This window comes from Egretta garzetta, unplaced genomic scaffold, assembly GCF_000687185.1.
Source record: "Egretta garzetta isolate BGI_Z169 unplaced genomic scaffold, ASM68718v1 scaffold180, whole genome shotgun sequence".
Taxonomy (NCBI): domain Eukaryota; kingdom Metazoa; phylum Chordata; class Aves; order Pelecaniformes; family Ardeidae; genus Egretta; species Egretta garzetta.
The window spans coordinates 363658-377998 of record NW_009258299.1 but is presented as its reverse complement, the minus strand read 5'-3'; the positions used below and the strand labels follow the sequence as shown (position 1 = coordinate 377998).

The following is a 14341-nucleotide window of genomic DNA, read 5'->3' as shown; positions in this document are numbered from 1 at the left end:
TTGAGAAAAAAATATTTTTAAAACCTCTACATTGTTCAATATATAATAGACATAATTTTCTAAATGAGTTTGGAGTCCTTTATTACAGGCCTCTAAAAATTGTTGTTAGGGTTATACATTAAAAATACTAAAGTAATAAAAAAAGGATTTTTTTTTTTTCTGTGTTTGTTTGTTTCCTTCTATGGTACCATTAAGCTATAAATAATTTTAGGATAAAATGCCTAGGTATAAATGAAACTGTTAACCGATCGTGTTTGCTGATGTCCCTTTCACACATTGCCCAGGTTGGCTCCATTAATCCAGCATCTTCTCTTGTTTCTTGCCTTCCTTTTTCTTCTTCTTGGATTCTGTCAAGATAACAATAACCATAAAAAATTAGCATCCAGCAGTCACTGCAGTAAATTTCATCCAATACCCCTGAAAGCTCCCCTTGTTTTCTCTGTGCACCGAAGAACAAATTTTGTTTCCTCATTCTGAACAAGGAAAGGGAAAGCAGAAGGAAAAGAAGGAAAAAAAAGGAGCGGTTGAGGCGCTAGAGAAGATGGAAGGGGGGGTGCGTGTCCAGTTCAGAACCCTTCCTACGTGAGCAGCTGACCCTGTTTGGCATGCAAAGCATTGTCTCGGGAACTTGCTTGGAAAATAAGAAAACAGCAGGCAGCTCCTGGAGAAACCGGGTCATGGCTCAGTGGAGAGCTGGAAGAAAGCTTTGCACACACTACCCACACACGTACCCCTCCCTTGCTTCCTTTCTCTCTCATTGTTCGTCTTTGGCTTTCCCTCAATGTGAGAGCAACTCCAGAGCGTGGTGAGAAAGCTCACTTGTTTCTTTAGCTTCTCCATTGCCAAGCCTTCCCCCTTCGTCTGGGACAAACACCTACGTACACTTGAGCAGCAACTGAAGTGTGGCCGGGAGTCATCACAGCACGGTCTGTCCAGCCAGCTGGTACTGACGGGGCAGGGAAGGGACAAGGGAGCATCTGCTGCTCTGATTAATTTGGGGTAAATAAGGGAACGATGTGCAAGGGTACAAGTGGAAGTTTATACATTGTACTACCACCTGCAGTAATTTTCACTGTGCTGTAGGGTAATGTGGTGTTCTACAGGTAGAGGAAATTCACAGAGGGGCCTAAAAAATGAAAGTGAATTAAGGGGATTAGGTACTCTTGTACCACGTCACCTTGTAATGGGGGAAATAACAGCTCTCACTGGGAACGTGAATAAATCCCTGTGGATGCCACCACAAAACACTCCACAACAGGCATTACAGAGAGATGGAAACCGAATTTCTGTGAAGCATTTTCCCTGGAGCCAAAACAGCAAGCAAGTAGACCCATGTTTCCCTTAACCCAGATTTCACTTTCCTCCTTTGAATCCTGCATTTGTTTCTTCCTTCTCAAAAACAACTGCCCCCCCCCCCCCCCCCCCCCCCCCAAAAAAACCAAACCAAAACTCACCTAACCCTGAAACCAACCAAACCAACAAAAACCATCCCAGCTTAAATAACAAATATCACCGCGAATAAGACAAGCACTTGGCCCTTAAGGGGGTATTCTTCGTGAACATGATTCTTCTCTCTCTGACCAGTTTGGGTAACACAGACAGTCAAGCAATCATCAGCTCTGGTAAAACCAGCTTACTTGCATTAAAGCCAAGGGAGCTACACTGACATCTTTCAGCTATGGATAGGGCCAGGGTACCTGCAGCAGAAGGCAGACTTGACTTAGGTTATCACATTTCTCTGATGGTTGTTTTTCCTGTTTGTTAGTGTTTCAAAACAGTATTTTTTTCTTCATCTTTTTCAACGAGACAAAAATTTGTTTCAAATAATCTTTTAGTCAAAGGAAAATAAAATATCTGTTTCATGTTTAGTTACATAATCTGCTCTAAAATCTCATTCCCTTAAAATCTTTGCTTAACATTTAAAGGCATAATTATTTAACCCAAGAAGTAATTTGTTTTAGTTTGGAAATCTGAACATGACTTTTTTTTATTATTCTACTTTTATTTCCCCACCTTTGTACATGTGTCTGTGTTTGTGTGTGTATGAGTGTGTCTATGCATGCTTGTGGCCCAGAGCCGTTCACAGAATCCGGCACTATTTTACAAAATGTCATTCCAAAACGTCATTTTTCATTAAGTTAATAGCAAATTTACTTTCAGCTAAAGCTTTTTTCCCCCCACAAATCTGCTGTCTCCCCTCCTATCCTCTTTTTCCCATGTCCTCCTCTTCCTCTAATCTTCCCTCTGTATCACTGACCCTACTGGATTCTGTATTGATTGCGCACTCTCTCACACTCTCTTCCCCCCAACACCGCTTTCTCTGAAAGAAACAGCAGCATTTTGTCAATCAGACCAGCACTGGAATCTGTGAAATCTATTTAGACCCAGCACAAGCACAAAGGCACTCTGCAGACTTCAACTAAATTTACTGAAAGCAAAGGAGATGCATGAATGTGGGCAGACCACCAACAGGACTCTGCTGAAGAGTATGTACCGTTCATGGTAGGGGTGAAGTCACCATGGGCAGAAGGTTTTGGTCTGGAGTTGTGTCATCGCATCAGGTCCCCATCATCACTTGACTTGAGGTACCAGACAACCCGCTGTTTATTCATTTGCACTTGGCCCCTTTGGGTCTCTACCAGCTCCTGTTAGCAAAAGCTCAATCCTCCCTATTGTCCACCTTGTGATAATCTGTGCATCACCCAAACTGCCAAACCCGTCTACCTACAAAGACAAGTGATTCTGCTTCGTGCCTCAGCAGAGTAAAACCCTCATGTGTGGGATGTGATTCCTCTCACATTAAAGGTACTCACACCACCACAGCTTAATCTTTCAGATAGGTAAGCTGTATTGATGCAAAGCAAATTTGCTCCATGAAATGACATGCACTCCCAGAGCTGTGGCAATAGAAAAAAAAAGAAAAAAAGAAAACTGCCCAAATATTTCCCAGTCCTTAGGCTCCTTTAAAAATCCTACCCCAGACACCAATACCGAGGTACCGATCCATGAAAATGTTGCTGTTCATAACCTCATGCACAAGCCTGTTTGCAGCTACCCTCCGCCTGTGTTGACTATGGTCAGGCTACAGACTATGGTATATCCATGGCTAACAAAGTATAAAGTTGCTTTAAGATGTACTTTGCTCATGTTTTTTCATTGCTCAGACCTACTCTTTGCATCTGTGTCATTCAGGCTTTCATTGCCCTCATCTCTGTGTACCCTACACTACTGTTTCAACTTTTATGGCATGCTACCTAGTCAGCCCACACAGCCACGCTGGGATCCATGTCACCCTGACCACTTGGTCTGCCAATGCTTCCTTTCCCAGGGTAGCCAGGCTTGACTGAAAGGGTCTCCATGCCAACAGTGCCAGCAATGTCACCACGCTCAAAAGACCTGACCAGTTGAGAATACAACGCCAGTTACCTGAAAGCTCAGCATGCCCTAGCACCCGCTGAGGGTATCTACCAGTTAAGCGAGAGAAAGATCCCCTTGATACACTCTCCAATAATCCCATTCAGATTCCCATTCCAACCAGGAGAATGATTAAAATTCAAGACTGGATGCAAGACCTTCGGTTCAGCCATTTCCTACCTGGCCTCTCAATGTGGTTCCCAGTCTGCCACCAGAAATTACAGTAACCCATCAAGCAGTGTACACTGAAACAGCCTTTACGATGGGGAAGCCACTGTGCTGCTCTCCACACCTCATGGGCACTGCAAAGCAGCTTGATCTCAGCAACTCTCGCAGCTGAGCCAGAAGGAAGAAAAGCAGCACAGTGAACAGGGACTGCCCCAAGCAGAACGCTGCCATCTGCAAGCACTTTGGGTCAACAGCAGCCTCCTTCACCTCACCTACAAGATTAATGCAGTATTTGCAAAGACAGAGCTGCAGATCTATGCATCAGCTACACGTTGCCTACAGGAAATGTTTGCTGCAGACAAGCGCTACCAATAGTATCAAGAGCCGCTCTGATGAGATGACCTGGCCAGATGAAATCCAGGCTCACACCAGCCCACGCAGAATTTCAATCTGAATCTATTCACTGCATCATTTGCTTTAAAGCTAGGTAGTCCAGACTTTTCACTGCCGAGCCAGACACCAGTTGGACGTATCTTTATGAGCTACCTATAGTGGAGTTCAGGATCCAGAGAGGAAGGAGCAAAGCAAAAAGCAGGATGAGAACCCTGGATTTCAGAAGAGCAGACTTTGGTCAGTTCAGGGACCTGCTCAATGGGGCTAAGTGCCTGACTGAGACTGAATTATCCTACAGGCCACTTCTGGCTTGCAGGCTACAAACTGGAACATCTCAATCCAAAACTTTTTGAAAGGTATGTAAATACATTTGATATTTACAGTTAAATACACTGATTTTAATACATTATTTGCCTTATCAAAGGTATTTATCCTACCAGTACCAGGGCCAGCACTGAGGTGCGAGTGGGTGCTATCTCTCCCAGTCTCCCTGTGCTTGCGGTGAGCAGGCTGTGCAGTGGAGGGAACGGTCGAGGGTAGCTGTTTGCCTACTGCTCCAAGTGCACCGTGTGTTAACGTCCCAGCCAAACTGTCCTTCAACCTCCAGCACGGCTCCGCGCACAGCCATGCGGAGGAAAGCAGCAGGAGGAGCTATGCCTTCTCCACTCTGGACTGGGCTTCCTTCACCTCAAGGAAATACTTAGCTTAACCATCCCTGTGCATCCTTACAGCAAAACAAAAGTAATGGAGGAGTGAGCTATGTATGCTCCAGAATTTTAATGACAATGACAAAACAGTCCTCAATTTTTTTGTCTGTTTTACAGCATACGCTTTCCTCCTTCCCTCCTATCACGCAGTGAGCGGCTGCCTAGCAGTGCTCTTTCTCAGATGGAGGCCAGGATCCTGGACCAGAGCACAGGCAAGGAGCAAATTCAGAACACCTAGCAGTCCCTGCAGGGTGCAGCAACCAAGCACTGCACAGCCGCACTCCTTGCTCCCTGGAACCCAGAGCACTTCCACTGAGATAAAACACACCCACGTGGTGTTGTACAAACAGCCCTTCAAGAGCAAAAGGTGTTGATGCACACACACTGGGTTATCCAACTATGTCCTGGGCTGCATCAAAAGAAGCGTGGCCAGCAGGTCAAGGGAGGGGATCCTGCCCCTCTACTCTGCTCTGGTAAGACCCCTCCTGGAGTACTGCATCCAGCTCTGGGGTCCTCAGCACAAGAAGGACATGGGCCTGTTGGAGCGGGTCCAGAGGACCACAAAAATGATCCAAGGGCTGCAGCACCTCTCCTATGAGGACAGGCTGAGAGAGTTGGGGTAGTTCACCCTGGAGAAGAGAAAACTATGGGGAGACCTGATGGCGGCCTTTCAATACTTAAAAGAGGGCTATATTAAAGATGGGGACAATCTTTTTAGCAAGGTCTGCTGTGACAGGACAAGGGGTAATGGTTTTAAACTAAGGAGGGTAGATTTAGACTGGATATAAGGAAGAAATTCTTTACAGCGAGGTTGGTGAAACACTGGAATGGGTTGCCCAGAGAGGTATTGGAGGCCCCATCCCTGGAACATTTAAGGTTGGGTTGGACGGGGCTCTGAGCAACCTGATCAAGTTAAAGATGTCCCTGCTCACTGCAGGGGGTAGGACTAGATGACCTCTAAAGGTCCGTTCCCACCCAAAGCATTCTATGAATTTGATATGCAAAACCTTCTCTGTGCAATTTGGAATGGCAGCAGCCCTCTTTAAATAGTCTTCTTTATTCTGGAGCCTCATTCTTACTATGCAAGCAGCAAAAGAAAGTAATTATGCTGAACAGGAGCCACATACCATTTGAAGCCACTCTTAATGTATAAGGCACAAAAGGGAGGTAATTACATTTTAATGCAAGCCAAGTTTTGTAAGCCAAGATTTGCAGGTATTTATTTTCATTTGTTGAGAAGAAGGTAACAATTCACTCATGGCACTGCTGAACTCCTATACATAAAAGTCAAGCAGTGTCCCCAAAAGCAATATAAATCATGCAAAATAGCAAAAGCTGTTCTGATGGAAGGTTAGAGCAAAGAATTTCAACACCAGGTGTTCAGGACACAGTTTTCACAGGAACTAGCACACAGTCCCACTGAGTACAGAGGAAGGCACGTTTTCTACAGGGTCCTCTACCCCTCATTGCGGAAAATTTTCCAAAGCACCTGGTTGCTACGGTGGTGGAGGGCAATGGTGCCACTGGGTGTAGGATACTTCTGAATTTTGGGGGTGAAATGCCCCCCCATGTGCAAGGGAGCAGTCTTGACATCATCAAAATGAAGCCAAGGATTTTATCCCTTGGTGAAAAAAATCTCACCCTAAAGGGCTTCATTCTGCTCTCTAGGAACAGACTATACTGTCTTGTGATTTCCATGACAGTAGAAAGAAATACCTTGATTTCTGAAATACCCTTTAAATATGGTATTTCTTCTACTTCTAGAGAAAGAGAACTTTTCATGGCCATCTAATTCCTTTTCCTCCTATTTTCCTGCCTTATATAAAGCATTCATGTATTCCAGATTAGAAAGAAAAACTGTATTACGATAGCAATTTTGTTCCAAAATGAATTCTCCTGAAAAGCCTCTTTGAGCAACACACAGTTCTACTGGATGGAAAAAAGCAATACTCCACTAGCTAAACAGCAGTAGAACACAACTCTCCAATGAATCAATGACCTTGATGTGACTTGCTTCATTAATGTATTACAATTGATTATATCCCCTATACTTAAGCTCTGTGCTGTCTAGTGACTTTCTCTAGTTGTTTGTAAGTATTTCTCAATTTCTCCACTCTTCCAGTCACTCCTCTCCAGCAGGTTTTGTTCTGCTTCTCACTTTGCTAAATTTTCATTTTGGATAGACTCGGATTTGTTCCCAGCTGAACACAAGATGGACCCAATTCAAACCTAAAGGCTGGAGCTGCACCGTATAAGCCAGGAAGGCAGGCTGCACCATGTGTGTTATGAATGGGGATCGGGTAGATTTATGCCTGTAACAAACACTAACGTTATCCGGACAAAGAAATGGACCAAAGAGCCACTCATGGAAAACTTTACTCATTTTCTTTCTCATTGGAATTGCAAGAAGAAATAAATGCAGGGAAAAATTAATCCAATTTATTCTAAAACCATCCACATAAGCTCTGAAACGATCTTAAGACAGTCAGAAGCCATTGCTTGAACCTCACATTTGGATGTAAGGCCTAAAAAAAGTTCACTTTTAACATCCTTACATAAAACTCATCAGGAATTACAGGAAGTTTTTTTTTAATCGGCAATTTGTTGGAGGCAACGATTTTCATCAGAAAGGTTTAAGTTTCCTGATTTCCTTCATTCAAAAATTTAGGAGAAGAAGTTTCAAATGTCTACACAGAGACATACATATTTTCTGATTCAGCTAGATGGCCTAATTGCCCAAAGACAAAGATCAGGAAAGTTTCATCTCATTTTCTTTAAGTTTGGGTCACATGTATCTGAGACATTAGAGCCTCAAGAGTAAGTATTCGGAAGACTGCAATGGATAAACTTTTCAAGTGAAGCTTGTTCTGCAACTGCAGAGTGCTGAAGGGCTCTGGCAAGCTGGAAAGGGATTACCAGAAGTGGCTCACTTTGCTTTTCTATTTGCTGCTGCTTCTCATCTGCCTGCGGTACATTTGTGCTGTTGCTTCTGTAGGGTATGGACTTTCTTACTGTTCTTTGTCATGTTCTACGCTCAGCACAAGAGGGACCCAGTCCTGGCTGGCTCTTCAGCCCTCTGTGCTGTACACAAGATCCCTCTTAATGCCAACCAGCCAGGTGCAGGCACAGACATTCAGAGCTTACTCACTGCATTCGCATGTCTGCAGGAGACTGCTGAAAACAAAAAGTATTAATAATCCATTTGGAGTTTGGCATTTACCTGTTATGCACAGATAAGCAAACGGATCACACATGGAGGCATTTTATACGTCCAACTGAGATCAGTAAATAGCTATTTAGCAGAGAGTTATTTGTGATTTACTGTGAATAGAGACCCCATTTTATTTATTTAATTTTTGAAAACCAGGCACATGCATTTCTCTGTTGTACTTTGTGCATCTGTCCCAGACAGGATCTACGCTCAGGGCAAAGGATGCATGGGCTTTGCTTTGATCCGTGCTTCACACTCCGAAAAGTTGCCTGCAAAACTTTTGCAGTAAGCACAGATAGAAGAAAAGAAGGAGAGATGGTGACGTGGAAAGTGAAATGGAGGGATAAAGAAGTGAGGGGGGAGGGAAGCTTGAAAGGAAAGGAAGTGAAGAAGTAAAAAAGGAAAGGAAAGGACACAAAGGAAGGAACAGAGTTTTCTCTCTGTTTCACTGCTGGGAACAGTAATGAGTGTAAACATTTGCTGATGGCATATCTTTTATCACAGCAAGTTCCACAGCTTCAGGCATTTCACGGCTCAAGGGCACTCACTAATGCCAAGGAGGCTGGACTGCTCCTGCAAGCCAGGCAAGTGAGACAAGGAGCATGTAGCATAGCTGGCGCACACAAGGCTACCTAAGCTTTCACCCACAGAGGTCTGTATCAAACCCTAAAAGACACTCCTGCAGGCACAAGAGGCTTAAACAAGAGTATTTGTCACATCCAGTTTTTCATCTTTGGGGGCAGCACAGAAAAAAAACCCCTAAACTATCTGATATACAAACCACGGGGTGAGAAAACATGGAAGTCTAGGTTTCCCATGAAAATTCCCAATCTTTTCCTTTCAAAAACACCTGTAAAAGCTGCAGAACAACCAAAAATTGAAAAATACTTTTAAAAAAAAACATTTCTCTTTCTCCCTCTCCTACAAGCATTTCCTGCTCCCTGAAATCAAGGCTGTGTCAATCAAACCGATACTATGTCATGATCTGACAATGCATTCGAATTATTTATCCAAACATTGTAAGTTTTCAAAGGTACGAAAGCAGTCCCAAGGGAGACTACAGTGCAAAGCCTCCAAGAAACATTAGGTAATGGAAGTAGAAAAAACCCAGTTAAAATACATCCAAACTTTATTAGTTATGGGCTGCACTGGCAGCTTACTAGCACCTTGAGGCTGGTCCACACTGTAACCATCACTGAGTTTATTTTTCTTATATGGCTTACTCTTGTTCCCACTTAAATTGAGAAAAATCTTACTTTCCTCACATTATGGCAGCAGGAGCCAAATCACAGAGATGTGTCTCAGAGCCTAAAGTTTCCAGTGAGTTTTACTTCATCTTGAAATAACAAGCCTTGTCCTCACACCAGCAAGGGGCAGAGGGAAACACAACCAAGCCTTTAGTACCCAGTCTCACCCCTCTGGACCACTGTTTCTTCTCTTGGTTTTCGCATTTCTCAGCTCTGTAAGGCATAAATTATTCATGGCAAAACCGCCTCTCACAATGTTTATGCAGTGCTTAGTACAATGGCACCCTTTTTCAGCAGGGGCCTCTGGGCACTCATGCAATACAAATAATCATGATGATAGCAACAATAACAGCCCCGGCTATGCTGTTCCCACTGGGCACCCACGACCAGTGCCTGCCCCGCAGAGCTCAGATCACCGCAGGCTCCTGGTCAGTGCCAGAGGCTGTTCTTCAGTAAACCTGCCTCATCCTTTAGAGCAAGAGAAAAACCTCCCAAAATCTGCCTTTCAGGTTTTTGTTTAACTATCGCAGCTGTTTCCTAATATGAGAAAATCCCTCATTTTTATATCTAATTAGTTTGAGCAGATCCTATTATTCTGCCTCCTGTAATACTAATTATTACGCTAGCTGCATGCCTGCACGACTAATGAGCTACATTAAAGATGGGGAATTCTGAAACCTACAGAGGGAGATACAGCACGAGTGTGATGCCAAAACAGGAGACACCAGCATCTTTCAAACAAAAGAAAATCGCAGTCCTAACAAGTAATTTCTTCTCCCCCTGCGTCCCCTCCAGCCACTCTTTAGAAGCAGATATATCGCTGCTGCACAAAGGCAAAGTTGTGGGAGGGCACCCCAGAAAAAGCAAATTGCCTGACATGCAAAATGGAGTGGGCCATACCCACCTTGAAGTAAATCCTCACATTCTGATAATTGTCATTGCAGACCAGGAAAAAAGGGAGCAGCAGCCACGAGTCAGAGCACAGAGCCAAGAGTCAACAGCTCCTAAGCTGAGCGAGTGCCCGACCTGCCACTGATGCTGTGTAAACCTGGAAAATCATTTAGCCTTTCTGACTTTCAGTTATTACTTTTCTTTAAATTGCACTTCCTCAGCTCCAAGGAGTGATGGGAGGATTAGCTGACTGCTACTGTAAAGATTACATTTAGTAAAAGAAACAGTGTAGTGCAGATTATTTATATTGCACTGAACTCTTAAGTAAAGCTCTTCAAACGATATGAAATTATGAAAAACACAAGGAGCGTAGCCCCTCCTCCACTGCAGTAGCACACCCTCCGTGCTAAACACCTTGCTAGACCCTCAGATGCTACACCTGATCGGTGTTACAGCAAAGAGATTACAGCCATTAACAACTCAGGTAGGTCTTGCCTTCACGTGAGAAACTTTTTCCAAACACTGTTGTGTTGGAGGATGGGATCGTTGGATGCCACCCCAATTATTAAAGACAACAGTGGTGTAAGCAGCGTTAATGTTTGCCAACCTTAGTTGGAATTGTTTTCTTATGTGGCAAGGACTGAACTGAGCCCAGATAAAGTAACTCATAGATCAGATATATTGTAAATTGATAAAAAGTTGAGAAGGGAGATTTATTAAAAAGAACTAAATACAGCTGGGTGAAAAAGTTATCAGAGAAAAAAGGAGCATAATTCAAAAAATGAAGGGTACATTGCAGAAAGAGCAGGCAGACTGCTTATTCTATTTAATTTTATCTTAATCAGGAGAATAAATAGCTAGAAGTACAAGAGATACGGGGAGAGAGAGAGGAAGAATGAGTGCAGCGGAAAAAGTGAAAAAAGAAATAAAGCCTATCAGGCAACCCAGCTCAATAAAAATAAATTCCTCCTCTCTCAGCAGTTAAAGCAAAATGTTTCCTGAATCCTGACAATACCCCATTCTTTTACTTTCTGGCTGGCTGGAACCCGAACAACCATCAATCAAGCTGGGGTGGCTGTGAAGTAGGCCAGATGGAGTACGTCGGAAGCGTTTTCTGCTCTTCAGTGCAAGTTGGCCATAGAGCAGCCACTCAACAGAAGTGCCTGAGTCTTTCACATCTGTCAAGATAGTTTAGGGAGACCTTGAACATCCCTGGCCTTGCAGACACTGATTAGAATATGCAATTGTGTGCGCTAGAGGAGAGGTGGCTGCCTCTGCTGGGATTTTGTGACAAAAATTATCCTTTCGTCCTTTCCAGCCTTTGTGACAGGCTTTCTCATGACCTCATTTGTGTACTAAATACACAAACCATGGAGTCTGGGATATCACTGACACGTTGCTGACAACCTCTCTGTCCAAATGCACAATATTCAAGAACGGACAACAGTTTGCATCCTTGGTTAACTGTACTCAGCAGCCCAAGACCAAGCTTCCAGTCTGAGAACACCTCAGCAAAGCTATGGAGAAAAGAGCTGGTCAGAAATCCAGATAAAATTCAAATTGCTGATTCATCATCTGCTCTCCCCCTTAAAATCACTATACAGCAGTTTCTCTAATAATTCTCCTCTTGCAAGCCCTGAGCTCCAAAATGTCTGTGTCGCAGACTACAAACCATGCTCATACGAAAAATACTGAGACAGAGCAATTGCTAACAACGAAAAAATAAAATTATTTTTTTTTTTAGTTTCCAAACTAATGAGAATGCTTCAGAAAGATTTTAAGGCTTTTCCATGAATGCTGACTAGTGATAAAACAACTCTATAAGAACACTTAGATCACCAGTTTATGAGGCAGGCATTGTTTCTCAAGGTTAATGAGTATCTCCTGGTTTAATTTAGCAGAAGTTTTGCCACCGCTCATAGAATTTACTAGAAAACCAAAATATACTTTTATCAGCAAATGTGCAAAATGATAACCCTTGGGATTTTTCCGCAGGTATAATTTTCCTTTCTGTTAAGCATAGATCAAACTTCTATGAAACAGCAGTCATCTTCCAAATAGTTAGGTGAGAGGAGAGAGACACAAGATTCAGCCTACCAGCAAAGTTGCTGCATGTTCATGAGCTGGAAAGGTGGCCAGAGCAGCAATTACAGATGACATCCATTTATTTGCATTTTTCTCAAAGAACAGAGATGGTGAGGAGGAACTTCAGACACCAAGCCACACATACTAAGTATGTCAGGTGAAATCTGATATACAATACTTCAGCAGGCAAGCCTAGGTGAAATATTCTGCCTTACCCACACGCCTTCTTGGGTTCTTAACTAAACACATTAATTAACTTTTTTTAAAAAATATAAAAATTATGGAGAATTGTGAAGATCTCAGATAAAGATATCTGCTCCACATGCAAGCAGTGATCAAAAGAAAAACATATTTAGGTTATTTAGTGGGTGTAATGAACAATAAAGGAAGTATTACAATATTTTCTTTTCAACACAAATCCGTAGAGGACGTGCTTGGAATACTGTGTACAGTCCAGTCTCTTCATCTCAGAAATGATTTAGCAATAGTAGAAGGAACTTAGGTAAGTCCAGTAGAGAGTATTCTTATCATGGACAAATTGTTACACAATGAAATAAGTCAGAATTTTTAGCTTTAAAAGAGAGCAAGTGACAAAAAGCAACGGAAGATACATAAAACTACAATCAATTGGAGAAGCTAAATAGGGGCTTTTATTCACCCCATTTACAATATGAAATCAAAAGGAAAAGTGATGTAATGGAGAGGTTACAAACACAACCTAATAGAAGGAAAATTTCAGGGCATAGGAAAGGGGCTTAGTCAGGAAAATCATGAAAACAACCCTTTTTTTGAATGTACTAGTATTTTTCAGTGCAATATTCTCAGTCAGTTCACATCTGCTTTTGGTACTCCCAACCTATTGCTGTCAGAGATGCATTCAGTGACGCAGCTCTTGAAGCACACACCAGTCAGAAAGGTAACCATTTAGCGGTAGAACAGATTCCTGTAATCAATAAGCCCCTCACTTACTATTCTGCTGCCAGAGCTCCCAAATGCCAGGGAGCCACTGCCCTGCCTCTCCAGGCAATCACAGTAGGAACCTACAGCACTTGATCAGCGTTTACAGGTCTAGCTGCACACCGATACAGAGCTTAGGCAACACTGTACCTCAGAAAAAAAAAAATTGCTGCTTCCAAATAATGTATCATATTGCTTTTTCTCTTGCAGACTTGAGCCATTGATGCGAAGCTATGGGTGAAAAGGGAGCCTAATGTGTACCTGCAGTCCATTCCAAGTGCTCAGACAATAATCCAGATCTACTTCTCATCTCCAGAGAATTAAGTTGGGTCCTGTTCTAACTACAGAGAGAACACAGTTCCATTTTTCCTTTATCTAGATGTGGGTGGGGACTTACCCCCAACCTGTAATTTCCCTCACCTCAGGAAGAAAACAAATACTCTTATTCTAGCTAACATGTCAGCACTCAGATTTTTCATTCAGAAATAAAGTTCAGTAGGGCACAACATTTCACACAGTACTAATCCACTTGACCTAATTTCTTACTCTAGTTCCTCCTACCGCTGCCAACATACTGTCCGGTGTAGCTCCTATGTAGTTATGCCCACAGATCTGCAATATGGATTTTTTTAGCTCAGGGCCCAGGCAAGCTGCAAGCGTGTGACTTCCATGCGTGCTGCTCCTGCTAATGCCAACAGCAGATGAAGGAGCAGGTGGCATGCAGGAAGATGCTGTGAGATTTCTAACACAAATCAGGAGAGCAGACTTTCTGCCCACAGTTATTACGATCACAAACCTACGTTTGTACCTACTTCTCCTTTTGCATTCCTTCAGATCAAATGAAGTCAGGTTTCCTAATTAAGTCAAAGCATGTAACTGTTGTTTACTGCAGTCAGTCTCAATCTGAGTTTCAGTCTCAGCTATAACTCACTCATATCTAGAATCAGTTAACGTTAACTCCAATCCAGCGGTTTCACAAGCTCTGCCTTTAAAACTACAACTTGAAAACAACCCTGTGCCACCCAACAGCACTGCTCTCATGAAACGATGCTGCGCCGCTGCCCTGCTTTGTCTCCCTCTCCCCTCTTGTGGCAGCCATTGACAGCATATAGCGGCTCAAGGGGAGCAGAACAAGGCAGAGGACTACCAGTGGCTCAAGCAGCAGAGGCCTTCTGGCAGCATGAGAGGAAGCTTCATTCAATAAACTCCTAAATGCCACCTAGGCATAGAAACTTACTCATCCTCCTCTCCCTCCCCCTGCCCCCCCC

General features: G+C 43.1%; 1 protein-coding gene across 1 annotated transcript in view; it reads right to left on the bottom strand.

Moving 5' to 3' along the window:
• Positions 1 to 262: 262 nt before the first annotated feature.
• PTN (pleiotrophin) overlaps positions 263 to 14341 on the bottom strand; it is an 18556-nt gene continuing 4477 nt past the window's right edge. The window contains exon 4 of the mRNA XM_009638589.2: positions 263 to 347. Within this exon, the coding sequence (XP_009636884.1) occupies positions 295 to 347 (53 nt within the window). The 3' untranslated portion in view covers positions 263 to 294. The remainder of the gene's footprint in view (positions 348 to 14341) is intronic.